This window comes from Oncorhynchus nerka, linkage group LG20 (assembly GCF_034236695.1).
Source record: "Oncorhynchus nerka isolate Pitt River linkage group LG20, Oner_Uvic_2.0, whole genome shotgun sequence".
NCBI lineage: Eukaryota > Metazoa > Chordata > Actinopteri > Salmoniformes > Salmonidae > Oncorhynchus > Oncorhynchus nerka.
In genome coordinates this window covers 44,085,318-44,099,609 of record NC_088415.1, presented here as the reverse complement: position 1 = coordinate 44,099,609, position 14,292 = coordinate 44,085,318, and the positions used below count along the sequence as shown (strand labels likewise).

The following is a 14,292-nucleotide window of genomic DNA, read 5'->3' as shown; positions in this document are numbered from 1 at the left end:
TGGCAATAGCACTTAATTAGCTGATCTTTTCATTCCATCACGGGATGAGCAAAAAAACTGGCCATCTGGAGGGGTGGGGGAGGGGTAGCTATAACGACATGCTCTTCCTCTCCCCTCCCAGCAGTAAAGGGATGTCCGCGGGTCTGGGGGTGGGGTAAACATGGGTTGCTTATTTAATTTAAATGTATTCTACAAACCATAATTCTCCTTGGGTGACTAAGTAAATGCTTATATTACTCATTTATAACTGTAGGGCTGGCTAATAGCCTATCTGAGAAAACAACTAGTCTAGATTCAGCATTGTAAAATTTTGGATGCATGTCACGCATTCAAGTCAGTGGGCTGTAAGTCTAATGCTATTTATTATTCAAGCGACAGGCTCCATCACACTCCTACCAGCCAGCTGTCCACCGGCACTCGCCTCTGCCTCTCCCCCAAACTTTTCTTTCCTCCAGCTATCATTCTCTACTATAAATGTCCCCCCTCCGAGTGTCGTGTGCTGTGTCAATGGGGCAAAGCGTGTCTGGAGAAAAAAATGCTCTCGCTTGAAAATGTTCCTTGTAAGATAGGGGGAATTAACCAACATAAAGTTACATTTCTTTTATTTTTTTAATCGTTAAGAAACGATACCACGTAAAATAAGAAGTCTGTCAAATTCACAACTCACAACAGTTGATCCACGTACAACTCATTTGCATTTGGGAAACTGAACCCACAGCTCAAGTGAGACAACCCTCTCTCTTTCCAGATAATGGTATGATCTGAGGACAGATGTCCCACCAGAGAACGGAACGCCGCCCCCAATGCCCATCACACAACTGACTTGAGAAAGACTCGAAATGCTGTGAAGTCCTCAGGATTGCTGGACCAACGCGTTTAGAAGGTAAAAACATTCGCATTTTATGAACGTATTGTTGTTATATGGGAAAATGAGAATACAGTTACAGTGACAGGGTATTGCACTCTGGTTGAAACCATGTAGACGGGGATAAACTATGGGCCACTGATACAAAGTATAATTCGATGTTATATTGCAGCTATATGAGTTCTGTGTGACTGAGGATGACTTTTTCAACTCTGAAAAGTATGCTTTATTTCAGACATCAAACTTTCTTTTTTTTTTTTACTTTAGATGAGTCACTCTCAGACATCCTGTTATTTTACATGGTTATTATTTGTCTGATAAACTGTGAGTCGTGACAATTGCTAAACGTTTACTTCCCAGAATAAAAATTGCAATAGTCCCGGAATATTACTCAGCGAGAGTGTGTCGAGTCTAAACACACTAGTCATGTCAATGACACAATAATGAGTAGATCCTGCCACATGTTGAAGGCTATTTAACACAGGAAGAGGAGACACAAGTAGCTAATGTAATGGTCTCACATAACAAGCCTTTTGTCTGAACAAAAAAAAGTTTCATGGTGTCATTTTCATCCATTGCCACTACACAAGAATGTTGTCCATTTGAAATAGTTGACAAACAACTCCCACTGACCTGTAACACCTCAGTGTTAATTCTGCTTCAGCACTTGCAAAGTTGCATTGTTTACTTGTGACAAGCACATAGATGATTTGACAAAATGACCTGTAGGGTAAAGGAAAAGAACCAGAGATACTATGGAAGGGCGAAGAAGCTAAGTCAGCCAGTCACACATCCTGTTACCATCATTTACAGGGGTTGACCACTATTAACTCGTCTTGAGGCCCGGAGAGTCAAAGAAAGCCATATGTCTTGATCTTGGAGAACAATGGAGGATCTCTGCTTAGGTCTCTCTATTTATATTGTCTTTGGTCTGCAACAGAGGTGCTGTGTCTGGCTAGAATATGGCCTCCACCTCCAGGGACCAGGAAAGTATGTGTTGCTCATTACTGTAACTTTTATTATTGTCTCCATTGGAAAACTAAGCCTCTAATAAAGATGACACCGTTCTGACACCTCCCGAGTGGCACAGCGGTCTAAGGCACTGCATCTCAATGCAAGTGGCGTCACTACAGTCCCTGGTTCGGATGCAGGCTGTATCACATCCTGTCCTGATTGGGAGTCCCATAGGCCAGCGCACAATTGGCCCAGCGTCGTCCGGGTTTGGCCCGGGGTAGGCCGCCATTGTAAATAAGAATTTGTTCTTAACTATATATAGTATTGATGGGCATTGGATTGGAGTTTCATTTAGATCAATGATGATCAATAATCAGTCTGCTGATTCATTCTCTCCATTCCCTCTGTATATATATACAGACAGAACAGGATGGATCTATTTTGCTGAATGGATGTTCGCTGTTGACCAGCCTCTAAAATCAGACATACTGTAAAGTCGTTTGGTTTCTTCCATAGTATCAGCATACCCTAGAGAATCTTAATTACAGGCTTCACATAGGCCTGGTTTAGTTTCAGTTGAACACACATGCGCACGTACACATACACACACATACACACACAGGCATCCCTCACTGTTTCCTAGGGTAGCTAGCCCCTGTTGGTAATTCCAGCAGCCTAGACCCGACCACAGTGGTAACGCAATGGTGGTGGTGGGCTACATTCCAGGAGAATCCCAGAGGCACACACACACACACACACACACACACACACACACACACACACACATACACACACACATACACACACACACACACACACTCTTCCAGAGGCTCATGGGATTGGATGGTGGATAACAGGGAAAGTCTGGGAGACAGACAGTGAATCCTCGCCATCATCCTCTCCTCCTATAAACAAACTGTTTCCCGTTAGATGCTTCATTTTCATGGTCCAGCGAGCAGAGGGGAATGAGGATGGGTGTAACCGTAAGCTACTATCCTGAGAAACTCTCCTTAGATAGCTGTCATCGTTTGCTGTGATCATCATCACAGGACTGGTGTAATTAGCTTGTTATGACAACAGCAATGAAGTCATGTGCTATAGGGTGGAGCATAAGGTAATGGCAATACTTCTACAGGAAATGCTGAGCTAATTGGCTATTCTTGACCCAATGGAGGGATTTGTTGATTTTCAAATTCACCCCTCCACAGTCCTCACCCTATGTTTTCAACAATCATACAGTATGAAGACTATGGCAATATTAAAGGTCAATATGAGGATGTCAATGCCCTGGGGAAAGGCTACCTACGTAAGAGTGATGTTAATTGACTACAGCTCAGGGTTCAGCACCATAGTTCCTTCCAAGCTCATCACTATGCGAAGGGCCCTGGGACTGGACACCTCCCTCTGCAACTGGATCCTGGACTTCCTGACGGGCCGCCCCCAGGGGGTGAGGGTAGGCAACAACACATCCGCCACGCTGGCCCTCAACACGAGGGCCCCTCAGGGGTGTGTGCTTAGTCCCCTCCTGTACTCCCTGTTTACCCACGATTGCGTGGCCCGCACAATTCCCAACACAATCGTTAAGTTTGCAGACGACACGACAGCCTGATCACCAATGACGATGAAACAGCCTATAGGGGGCCTCCCGGGTGGCGCAGTGGTTAAGGGCGCTGTACTGCAGCGCCAGCTGTGCCATCAGAGTCCCTGGGTTCGCGCCCAGACTCTGTCGTAACCGGCCGCGACCGGGAGGTCCGTGGGGCCCGTGGGGCGACGCACAATTGGCCTAGCGTCGTCCGGGTTAGGGAGGGCTTGGTCGGTAGGGATGTCCTTGTCTCATCGCGCACCAGCGACTCCTGTAGCGGGCCGGGCGCAGTGCGCGCTAACCAAGGTTGCCGGGTGCACGGTGTAGCCTCCGACACATTGGTGCGGCTGGCTTCCGGGTTGGATGCGCGCTGTGTTAAGAAGCAGTACGGCTGGTTGGGTTGTGTATCGGAGGACGCATGACATTCAACGTCTCTCCCGAGCCCGTACGGGAGTTGTAGCGATGAGACAAGATAGTAGCTACTACAATAATTGGATACCACAAAAATTGGGGAGAAAAAGGGGTAAAAATACAAAATTAAAAAAATTAAAAAAGAAACAGCCTATAGGGAGGAGGACAGAAACTTGGCAGTGTGGTGCCAGGATAATAATATCTCCCTTAACATGAGCAAGACAAAGGAGCTGATAGTGGACTACAGGAAATGGAGGTCCGAGCATGCCACATTCACATCGACAGGGCTGTAATAGAGCGGGTCGAGAGCTTCATGTTCCTCGGTGACCACATCACTAAAGACCCATGGTCCAGACATGCCAACACAGTAGTGAAGGGGGCACTACAATACCTATTCCCCATCAGGAGGCTGAAAAGATTTGGCATGGGCCCTCCAATCCTCAAAACGTTATACAGCTGCACCATCGAGAGCATATTGACTGCTCGGCATCCGACCGCAAGGCGCTACAGAGGGTAGTGCGTATGGCCCAGTACATCACTGGGGCCGAGCTCCTTGCAATCCAGCACCTCTATGCCAGGCGGTGTCATAGGAAGGCCCTAAATTGTCAAAGACCAACCACCCAAGTCATATACGGTTCTCTCTGCTACCGCAGGGCAAGTGGTACCAGAGCGCCAGGTCTGGGACCAAAAGGCTCCTGAACAGCCTCTATCCCCAAGCCATAAGACTGCTGAACAGTAAATAAAATGGCTACCCAGACTATTTACATTGACCCCTGTTTATTATCTATCCTGATTGCCACTGTTACCCCTACCTACATGTTGGGGTATTACCTTAATTACCTATACTACCTTGTGCCCCTGCACATTGACTTGGTACCGGTACTCCTTGTATATAGCCTCATTATTGTTCATTTATTGTGTTTCTATTTCCTATTTTTTATATTTAGCGCATTTTTATTAAAAACATTCTTACTTTTTAACTCTGCATTGTTGGGAAAGGGCTCTTAAGTAATTATTTTACGGGAAAGTCTACGCCTGTTGTATTCGGTGCATGTGACAAAAATGACAAAAGTTCTGATGTTTTGCACTCTTTTCCCACCCTATGTTGTCAGTGCTCACATACAACGATTATATTGGAAATGTTGTATGTTTTGGCATAAGTTTACAACTTCTAGAAGGCCCTGAATGATGCTGTATCCCAACCCAACTCTTCCACCCACCCACTCAGTAGATATAGGCTCCAGGTAACCACAGACATTGTGAATATCTTAGGAGAGTTATGGGGTGTAAGTGGGCAAAATACCACATTACCCTGCCTCTGCCTGCATCTGATTAGCCAGTTCCTGTGTTCCTGTTGCCGTCTCAGTTTTATATTATTCATGTGGCTGCGTCAGGGAGTCTAAATTCCCCTACCTCACTCCACTTCACCCACTCAGACTCAGACCTGTTCATTTCCTCTCTTTGAGAGGAGGTATTCTAGCCTGAAATTGAAAATCATATGCTCTGAATGTGCTCTGTTTCTGCTCATATCAGTTGACATTCAAGGCTAGAGTTCCTCTTCCTTCCACTGTCTCACTGTAGGCCCCTATCTCAGCCACAGCTCTGTTCCTTTCCCCGCTCCTCCTGCTCTGTTGTCTCACTGTTGGGCCAAGCAAACCACCACTCCTCCTCGGCTGGAGCTGGATCCAGCCCATCCAGAGGTGTCAGCAGTTATTGAACCCACAGTAGATTATGCAGACTGGTGGCTGGATACAGGGGATATGGAGCCTTTTGTTTGCCTCTGTGTTTTCAGCCAACAGCGCTAGACTATAGCATGCTGTTCACTCATTGTGCTGCTCTGGCTTTCTCAAAGCTGCATCAGTCCACATGAGTTACTCTGCTGAATGGACAGAGGATGGGCCGATATAGGCCTACCCAGCCAGTGGGACTCAACACAATAACATCCTGGCAAGGGGTTTCTCATGATCCCTACAGGAACAGGCCTGATACCCATCTCTAAACATCACTGCTCTAGATAGGACCAGTGGATTACTTGGACTTTTTCACACACAGCGGCTAAGTCTACATGATCTGAATGTGAATAGAGACATGAGCTACATGAGCTCCTTCTGTCCGTTGACATACTGAAGACATTTTTAGACATAGATACAGAAGATACATGTCAGCAGCCCCAATAGTTGCTCGGTCTGAAGGAAGTTATTTCCTGTGTTATAAACGTCTTCTCGTGTGTCCGAAATGGTATCCTATTCCCTAGATAGTGCATGACTTTTGACCAGTTATGGTCAACGGATGTGCACTATACAGGGAGTAGGGTGCCATCCTACACATACTTGTACTACTGACCTGTTACAAGGAATGGCAATGATATCTTATAATCTCGTTAGCTGCCATAAAGAAGTCCTTTGTGATCTGCTGCAATGTGGAGGAGAGGAAAGGTACAGCTACAACTGATGACAGACACGTGAATGAAAATAAAGTTATTCACCTAGAAACTAAATATAGATTTTTCTAGTCTTATCCTTAGTTGACTTCCTCAACTCCCCCCAACTCATGTCAGATTACATGAGAATCACGTCTGTCAATGAGTCAGCCTTCACTTACTCTCCTGCTATACAGATGTAAGATCTCCATTTGAGGCAGTTTGCTACAGCAGGAAAATAATCCTGCAGTAACTGGAAATTATGTGGATTATAATTCATGGACGTTTTTTGTTAGGGCAAATCAAGTCTGACATTTTAAAGTGAAAATTACAAACTTCAGAAGCTTTTTTAAACCTTGAATAGACGACAAGTTTTCATTTCCGGATGTGCAGGAAAATGATCAGAAACAAAAGAGTGATCCAATTAAGATCCTACATCTGTAGAACCCAAACATGATTTTCAACTTGCTATTCTGTCCCCTATGCTGGGCTTTATAAATCACTTTTAGACTCTTGGGTTAGCTTCAAGGACGACCTACAGTATATAAAGTGGCAGATTATTGAATAGTCCATAAACATGAGTTGCACACATACACATGTTTTATGTGTTCTACAGTGTGAGAATGTGTCAGTGAATTCAGAGATGTGCCAAATCATGAATCTCCAGTGGCTTTAAGTGAGCTGTCTGATGCTACAGAGACAGGCTAAGCATTGAGACATTCTTCCACTTCAAAAGCCCCTTGAGGGTTGTTTCTCTGGACACCGATTGAATGGAGAGCTGGTGTGTGTGCGTCTGTGTGTGTGAAACTTTGGGAGGGGGGAACAGGTGCAGTCCATGAGAGGGTTAATTTCCTTGCCTTGCAGCCATCTGCTTTCTTCCGGGTGCTTTTTGCGGGTCCGTTCCTTTAAACACCCTCTGACATACCTCACGGCGACACACAACACACACACACACCCTCCCGGAGAATGGTGTTGTGCCCTGTGACCGTTGCCATGGCACCCGGTTTTGGATTAACCCCTGGACCCCTCGCACATGTGCCGAGTAAAGCATGGAGGCTGCAGCCTATTGTAATAGGAGAACAGGGGAGAAGAGGATGGAAGCAGGGAGAAGAGGGAGATGGGGGTAGCACTAGTGGGTACTAAATCAGTGTTTAAAGAGCCATTTAGCATCAGGGGTGGAAATGGGTGATTGTGCAATATTTTGTCATCGTTTTTTAGGTGAAGCAATTTTTCACTTTCCTAAGTGATCTAAACATTGGATCTGTTTTTTTGTGTGAATAATGATGATTTATACAATCTGATGAAACTATTTAACTATTTTCCAACAGGTATCGTTTTAACACTGTAAAGAAGACCTTCCAACAGCCATGGTGGATAAAGAGGAGATCAGTGACACTGACAGTGGGATCATACTCAACTCTGGTAGGAGCTTAACACATCAACAATGCTGAACTTTAGGTCTAGGTGCAGATACAAACTTTATGGAAAGCACTGAACATGTTATTAATGCTGAGACCTAAATATTTAAGATGTTTTTACAATTGTATGTGCAAATATTGAACTTTAGAGATAAATTCAGGAGCTAGAAGTTTAGTGATAGTATAGTTTCCTAAGGACTTGAAGCGAGTCGACCATCTCTGTCGGCGCCATCTTGCATCTAGTAGGTTAGCTACAGATGTAGGATCTTAATTTGAGCCAGTTTACTACAGCATGAAAATAATCCTGCAGCAACAGGAAATGTGAATTATTATATGGATTATAATGAATTAACCATTTTTGAAGAGGTCGATACATTTTTCACAAGGTAAAATCAGTCTGAAATGTCAAAATGGAAATTACAAACTTTAGAAGCCTTTTTTAACCTCAAATAACCTATAAATTGTACATTTCCTAAATTGCATAAAAATTCTCCTGCAACAGAGTGATCAAATTAAGATCCTACATCTGTAGAAAAAACATATAATTCATAATGATCGTTCATTTTGTGATATAAGCTCCAAATGTGGCACCATGTGATTCCTATAATGGGGGCCTGTGCTCTGGTTTAAACGCTCCATTAACATCATCTCCTATGTTTGATGCAGGTCCCGACAGCCCCACGTCGCCGGTCAAGGACTTGACCACTCACACCCGGGCCATGAGGCTGAAGCATCAGGTTCTGGAGGAGAAACTTGAACTGTGTCTACTGGAAATCAAAAAACTCTGCATCAGAGAGGCTGTGAGTAGTCACACTGGAATTAGGGATCTAGTCAACACAGAGTCTTACCCATTAGAACAAAAGGACATCCTCAGAGTTTGAGGTGATATTTGGGAACGTGATCATGAGAACGTGATTCCAAATCACCTCTTCTACATTTAGAGTTGAAGGTTAAGATATAAGAAGTGTGTGTTTACAAACAAATCGACTTGATTTGGGATTTGCTTTATTTACAGGAGCTGACAGGAAAACTGCCGCCAGACTACCCTTTACTGCCTGATGAAAAGCCCCCTCGCGTTCGCAGGAGAATAGGAGCGTCCTTTAAACTGGACGACAGACTCATACACCAGGATGGAGAGGTACAGTATAGGCTACTCCGTTTGGGTTTTTTTTCTTTTGAAATGCAGCCAGGTGTAGCAACATCTCTCAATGTCTTGCAAGGTTCAGTACGAAGTTCATGTATTGCAGTTTCCACAAAGTTTTTTGTAAAAAATTTAAATAATTGCTCTTCCTGCGCCTCCCGAGTGGTGCAGCCGTCTAAGGCACTGCATCGCAGTGCTAGAGGCGCCACTACAGACCCGGGTTTGATCCCAGGCTGTGTCACAACCGGCCGTGATCGGGAGTCCCATAGGGCGGCGCAGAATTGGCCCAGCGTCGGCCGGGTTAGTGGAGGGTTTGGCCAGGGGGGCTTTACTTGATTCATCGCGCTCGGTCGTCTGCAGGGTGACCTCGTTCGGTCGTCAGTTGAACGGTGTTTCCTCTGACACATTGGTGCGGCTGGCTTCCGGGTTAAGCGTGCAGGTGTTAAGAAATGCCGTTTGGCTGGTCTGAATACACATGACTTGACCTTCGCCTCCTGAGACCGAGTTGCAGCGAGGAGACAAGATTGAAATTGGGGAGATAAAGGGGATTTTTTTTATCCTGTTATTTGGGTTCTTGACCCTGATCGAAGCTAAAAACCCTCTCCACAGGATTCAGAACTCCACTCCCTAGAAGCTGACCTGGCCTTGCAGCTCCAGATCGTTGAGGCAGCTCGTAGACTCTCAGTGGAGGATCACCTGTCTAAACCACAGAAGAAGAGCAGGCTGCAGCAGTGCAAGAGGGAGGAGAAGAAAGTCAAGGATCTACAGGAAGCTGTGTTTCAGCACAGGATCAGGAAGGAGTGCTCCTCTCCACCAACTAACAAGAAAAATAACTCAGCCAAACACAGAGGTGAGTGCTGTGCATTTGCTACTTCTGCCCCCATCTGGACACATTGGGCTCTGCAATCTGCAGGCAGGTTAGGTGCCTTTCTCACTCAGTCCGATGGAGGTTGGATGGATGGATTCTCTTTTTTTTTATAAACAATTGTTTTGTTATTGAATCACATAAGCAGTACATTTCGCTACAATGTTGATAATTTGCCCAACCCCTTCCCCCAATTGAATAAAGTCTTGAATAAATCCTCTTTCTGTCGCCAGATCTGTGCATTTCTGATGACAGCTCCCTGTCTGATGCAGTGGCCTTGGACGATGGTGAGTTGTTATCAACTAACACAGTATAAATGCCAATACAATTCAACACCTCCAAAGTGTCATCATGTCTGACTCTTACTATTATGTCTCCTCTGTCTATCCATAGACGTCGACTCTGGCCCTCTCTCTCCCTCAGCGTCTGTAGACCCACTCCTGCAATCCTCTGTGGGCTCCCTGTCCCTCCAGTCCTCCTCCTCCCAGGGCAGTCTCCAACACTCCTCTGGCCAGAGCCTCGTCTCCAGCTGCAGTGTGGAGCAGACCCAGACCCAGAGCTTCAGTATGGGCTCCAACTGCAGTGTGGAGTACCCTGAACGCTCCCCCATCCAGAACTCCCCCTGGAGAGAGTCTAGCCTGGACCAGCCCTACCTAAGACCCAACAAACCCCTCTCTGCCTGCAGCAGCAGGTCCAGGTAAGAGTCCACGTCCTTTTTGGATTGAAACCCTGTGGACTAATAATCCAGCTAGCACAGTGGATTTGGGCCGATTCCGGCTGAGAGTCAGACTCGGCCGATGTCAAGTGGCCCGAGTTTGGGCCGCCTTCGGCAGTATCACTTATGGCTGGCATGCCGGGATTGAGCTTGGGCCGATTCCTGTGTGAGTTATCATCTGGCCCAAATGTATTACTTGGGGCTCGGGCCGATTGTGGCTACTCTCTGGCAGATGATTACACGAGCTGCTTTATATAATTAACATTTCATTATTTATTTTTCCATGTTTTCTCATTGTTTCTGTGATCAAAAAATAAAATTAACATTTAAATGACATTTTTTAAGAGTCCTATTTAAGTGGTATTTTAGTATTTTGATACTTTGTGCAAGGCAATTGATAAGCATGAAAAACTGGATGGGGCCTCACGAGTGGCGCAGACGTCTAAGACACTGCATCACAGTGCAAACTGCGTTGCTACAGATGCTGGTTCGATACCCACACTGGCCGCGACCAGGAGACCCATGAGGCGACGTACAATTGGCCCAGGGTTGTCCGGGTTAGGGGAGGGTTTGACCGGCCTGGATGTCCTTGTCCCATCGCGCTGTAGCGTCTCCTGTGGCGGGCCAGGCACATGCACGCTGACACGGTCAACAGGTGTTGTGGTGTTTCCTCTGACACGTTGGTGCGGCTGGCTTCCAGCTTAAGCATGCATTGTGACAAGAAGCAGTGCAGCTTGGTACGGTAGTTGCAGTGAAGGGACAAAACAGTTGTAAAAAAACAAATGTGTGCATGGGTAAAATTTGTATGTATAAAATGTATAATAGTCATATGACTAAATTGGGACATTTTGTATACATTAATTTAAATTAGCATCAGGCCGCTTCTGGGAGGATTCTGGTAAGATGCCGGCAAAGTCGGATGAATTCCGGTAGACAGAAACGGCCCGATATACTTGTGCAAATTCTGTAAAGTCATTCATTTTGATTCTGGGCCGAGTTCAACACCTGATTCCGGGCCGATTCAATCAGTTCCGACCCCCCGGAACTAGGACGCTTCTGGGCTGATTCCTCATTGCTAGCTGAGAAAGGTGGAGCAGCTGACTGTGCAGGCCCTTACTTCACTACTAAAATATTTATTCTGCTCAGAACCCCATAAAAAGTGATTTGCTTTTGACTACATATACTTTTGAACTAGCAGTTGTTATACTCCTGCCCTGCCCCCATCTCTATCTCCTTCTTTCTCGGAGCAGCAGTCCAGTAGGGACCCCAGTGTTTCCTGCAGACAGTAGAGTCCTGCCCTCCCACTTCCCCTCCATTAAGAACCTGGCTCAGAGACATGGACAAACCCACTCCTCCAGCGCCCCCTCTACTCCAGAGCTGAACGTACGCAGACAGTACTCACAGTCCTTCAGGTAAACAACCAATGCTTCAGGACGTCAACACCATAACGCAGAATGTCAAAACCAATAGCAACATGACTGTGTTGATTAGCTTTATTGTGTCTTCTTATGTGTCTGTTGTTGTGGACTTTGGTTGTAGATTTGTTATAAGTAACATCAATTACATTCATAAAATACATTGACTAATACATGTAATAATGAAGTTGCTGTATTAATGCACGTTATAGGGAGAGAGACATACACAAATTGCATCACAGTAGTTAACTTTTTTCTCCCCTTTTCCTCTTCTCAGACTTCCCAAAAGTAAGCCCGCTCATGACCTGAGTGAAGGACGTGGGCGTGCCAGGTTGCCACGCAGCCGGCCGGAGTTCCTGGTTCGGTCTCCACAGTACTCTCCCCAGCTCTTGTACCAGTCCAGCTCTGAGGACAGCAGCTCTGAACACTCTGTCCCCTCCTACACCAGCTCCCCCAGCCGGGACAATCACATAGACAGGGAGGGCCCCGCACCCACCGAGATCCCCAAGCCCTGCCCTCCTCCCTACGGCTTCCACTACGGAGCTAAAAGTCCCACCAGCCCTGTGTTCAATGGCTGCAACAGCCCCAGATTTTACAAGAACAACAACCAGCACCAGTCCTCTCCCAGCTTGAGAAGGAGATTGGCAGAGGAAGGCCACTGTTCCCCTCTTTCCCCGCAGGACCTGGACAGTCCCCTGGGGAGGGGTCTCTACCTTTCCTGGCAGCAGGAGAGACAGGGCCCCCCACCGTTATCCCCCAGGAGAGTTCTGAAGCTCCCACTCCCCTACACCCACCTCGTACGTACCCCGTCACTGAGGGAGTACCCCAAACACCTCGCCCGGGTGCAGCCCAGGGAGATGGTGTCAGAGGAGCTCAAATCCTGGCACCAGCGGAACCAGTTCCAAAATCAGCTCCAGAAGTCCCGTCCGGGTTCCCTGGAGCGGCAGGGGTCATTCAGAGTAAAGAGCCCCACGTCCCCTCACCTCCCGCCCTACATGCAGGTGACAATGCCCTCTAACACCCACCAGCATAACACACATTGATCTTAGCATAACTAGCATCCCCCATTTATATATTAACACATATAGATATGGAACTAAAGGAACGTGAATGTGTTGTTGTGTTTCAGGGTCCCCACCAAAAGGTGATCCTCCAGAGGGCTGCAGATGGAACTCCAGTGCAGTGGTTTGTTGAAGAGGACTCAGAGATCGTTAGCCAGGTGTAACCACAGCCATATATACTGCATACGGTGCATAATTATATGTGTATATCTATACAGTATATGTCTCTGGCTGTAACCAGGGGGAGTCGCCCTACTGCAGTATGCTATGCTACACACGAGGAGCGAAGGACCCTCTAAACTATTGAGTATGTCTGTATTTATTGAATCAATGGACTCTGTGAGATTATACTGTATGTCCCTGATGAGGGACAACTGTCCTTGACAAAATGCAGAAGACGACCTTGGCTCCATGGATAGTTGGGTACCACAATAAGCACCTAGCTCTACCACTTGTGACGTATGTATTTTATTTCATCTTTATGTAAAAAAAGTTTGTCATTTCTATGTAAGGAGCTTTGCCAGTTTATTTATTTTATTTTGAAAAGAAAGTTGATATTGTGAGTCAATTTGATTATTTTCTACAGGTTAAATATGCTAAGTTTTTGTAACAAGTTTCATACATTTTTAACTGGCTATAACATTTCAAGATGACTGCTTACTGTAGACTCTCTTTGTGTGTGGTACACATATTTGCACAAGGTTCACCTAGGTTCCAAATTAAATTAGCGGCCTTCCTAATATAATCATTTATTTCTTAAATAAAATGTCTAGACTGTTTTCTTTCTCTATCTTTCTCTAACTGCCAAATCAGTTCTGTTATACACACAGACATTATTTTAACAGTTTTAGAAACTTTAGAGTGTTTTGTATCCAATACTATCATGCACATGCATATCCTAGCTTCTGGGCCTGAGTAACAGGCAAGTTTTCCTCAAGCAGTATAGGCACAATATACAGGTAACTTCCCAAAATAAAGGAAACACCAACATAGTGTCTTGATAGGATGTTGGGCCGCTAGAACAGCTTCAATGCGTCTTGGCATAATTTTTCATATTATTTTTGAAAATAGTGTTAGAAAATGCTAGAAAGTTGCTGTTTCTCCTTAAGCTGTAGTACACTAACAATAACACGAAATAAGCTGAATGTTAACCTGTTAAACTATTCATTTATATTAATCTAAGAGGCCTTTGTTTCTAAGTGGTTGATTTGAAGCATGATTGTGTTGGATGTTTTCACTGCATTGCGGTTTTGTTGTGGTACTAACCAGTTGATTATATCAGTTTTGATATTGTTTGTATATTTATAATAAAAAGGCTTTATATTACTGATTCTCAAAGTGCAATTTCTTTTTAGAGAGATTCATTTGGAGAGGCATTTGTTTCTAGTCAATATAAAATATAACAATATCATTAACATATTTTAAAACTCACCATGTGAAAGTTTG

The 14,292-nt window shown here is 45.3% G+C and overlaps 1 protein-coding gene across 1 annotated transcript; it reads left to right on the top strand.

Moving 5' to 3' along the window:
* Positions 1-778: 778 nt before the first annotated feature.
* inavaa (innate immunity activator a) lies at positions 779-14,172 on the top strand. The gene is made up of 10 exons (XM_029622807.2): positions 779-883; positions 7,560-7,653; positions 8,316-8,449; positions 8,665-8,787; positions 9,400-9,640; positions 9,889-9,942; positions 10,049-10,352; positions 11,621-11,782; positions 12,063-12,786; positions 12,915-14,172. Exons 2-10 carry the CDS (start codon positions 7,599-7,601, stop codon positions 13,008-13,010), a joined length of 1,893 nt encoding a protein of 630 aa, XP_029478667.1. The 5' UTR covers positions 779-883; positions 7,560-7,598; the 3' UTR covers positions 13,011-14,172.
* Positions 14,173-14,292: the final 120 nt, after the last annotated feature.

Bases quoted from the DNA above. Each gene is read 5' to 3' on its own strand.
- inavaa (XM_029622807.2), top strand. From the start codon at position 7,599: ATGGTGGATAAAGAGGAGATCAGTGACACTGACAGTGGGATCATACTC. The intron at 9,943-10,048 runs GTGAGTTGTTAT...GTCTATCCATAG, and splicing joins TGCAGTGGCCTTGGACGATG to ACGTCGACTCTGGCCCTCTC. The intron at 10,353-11,620 runs GTAAGAGTCCAC...TTCTCGGAGCAG, and splicing joins GCCTGCAGCAGCAGGTCCAG to CAGTCCAGTAGGGACCCCAG.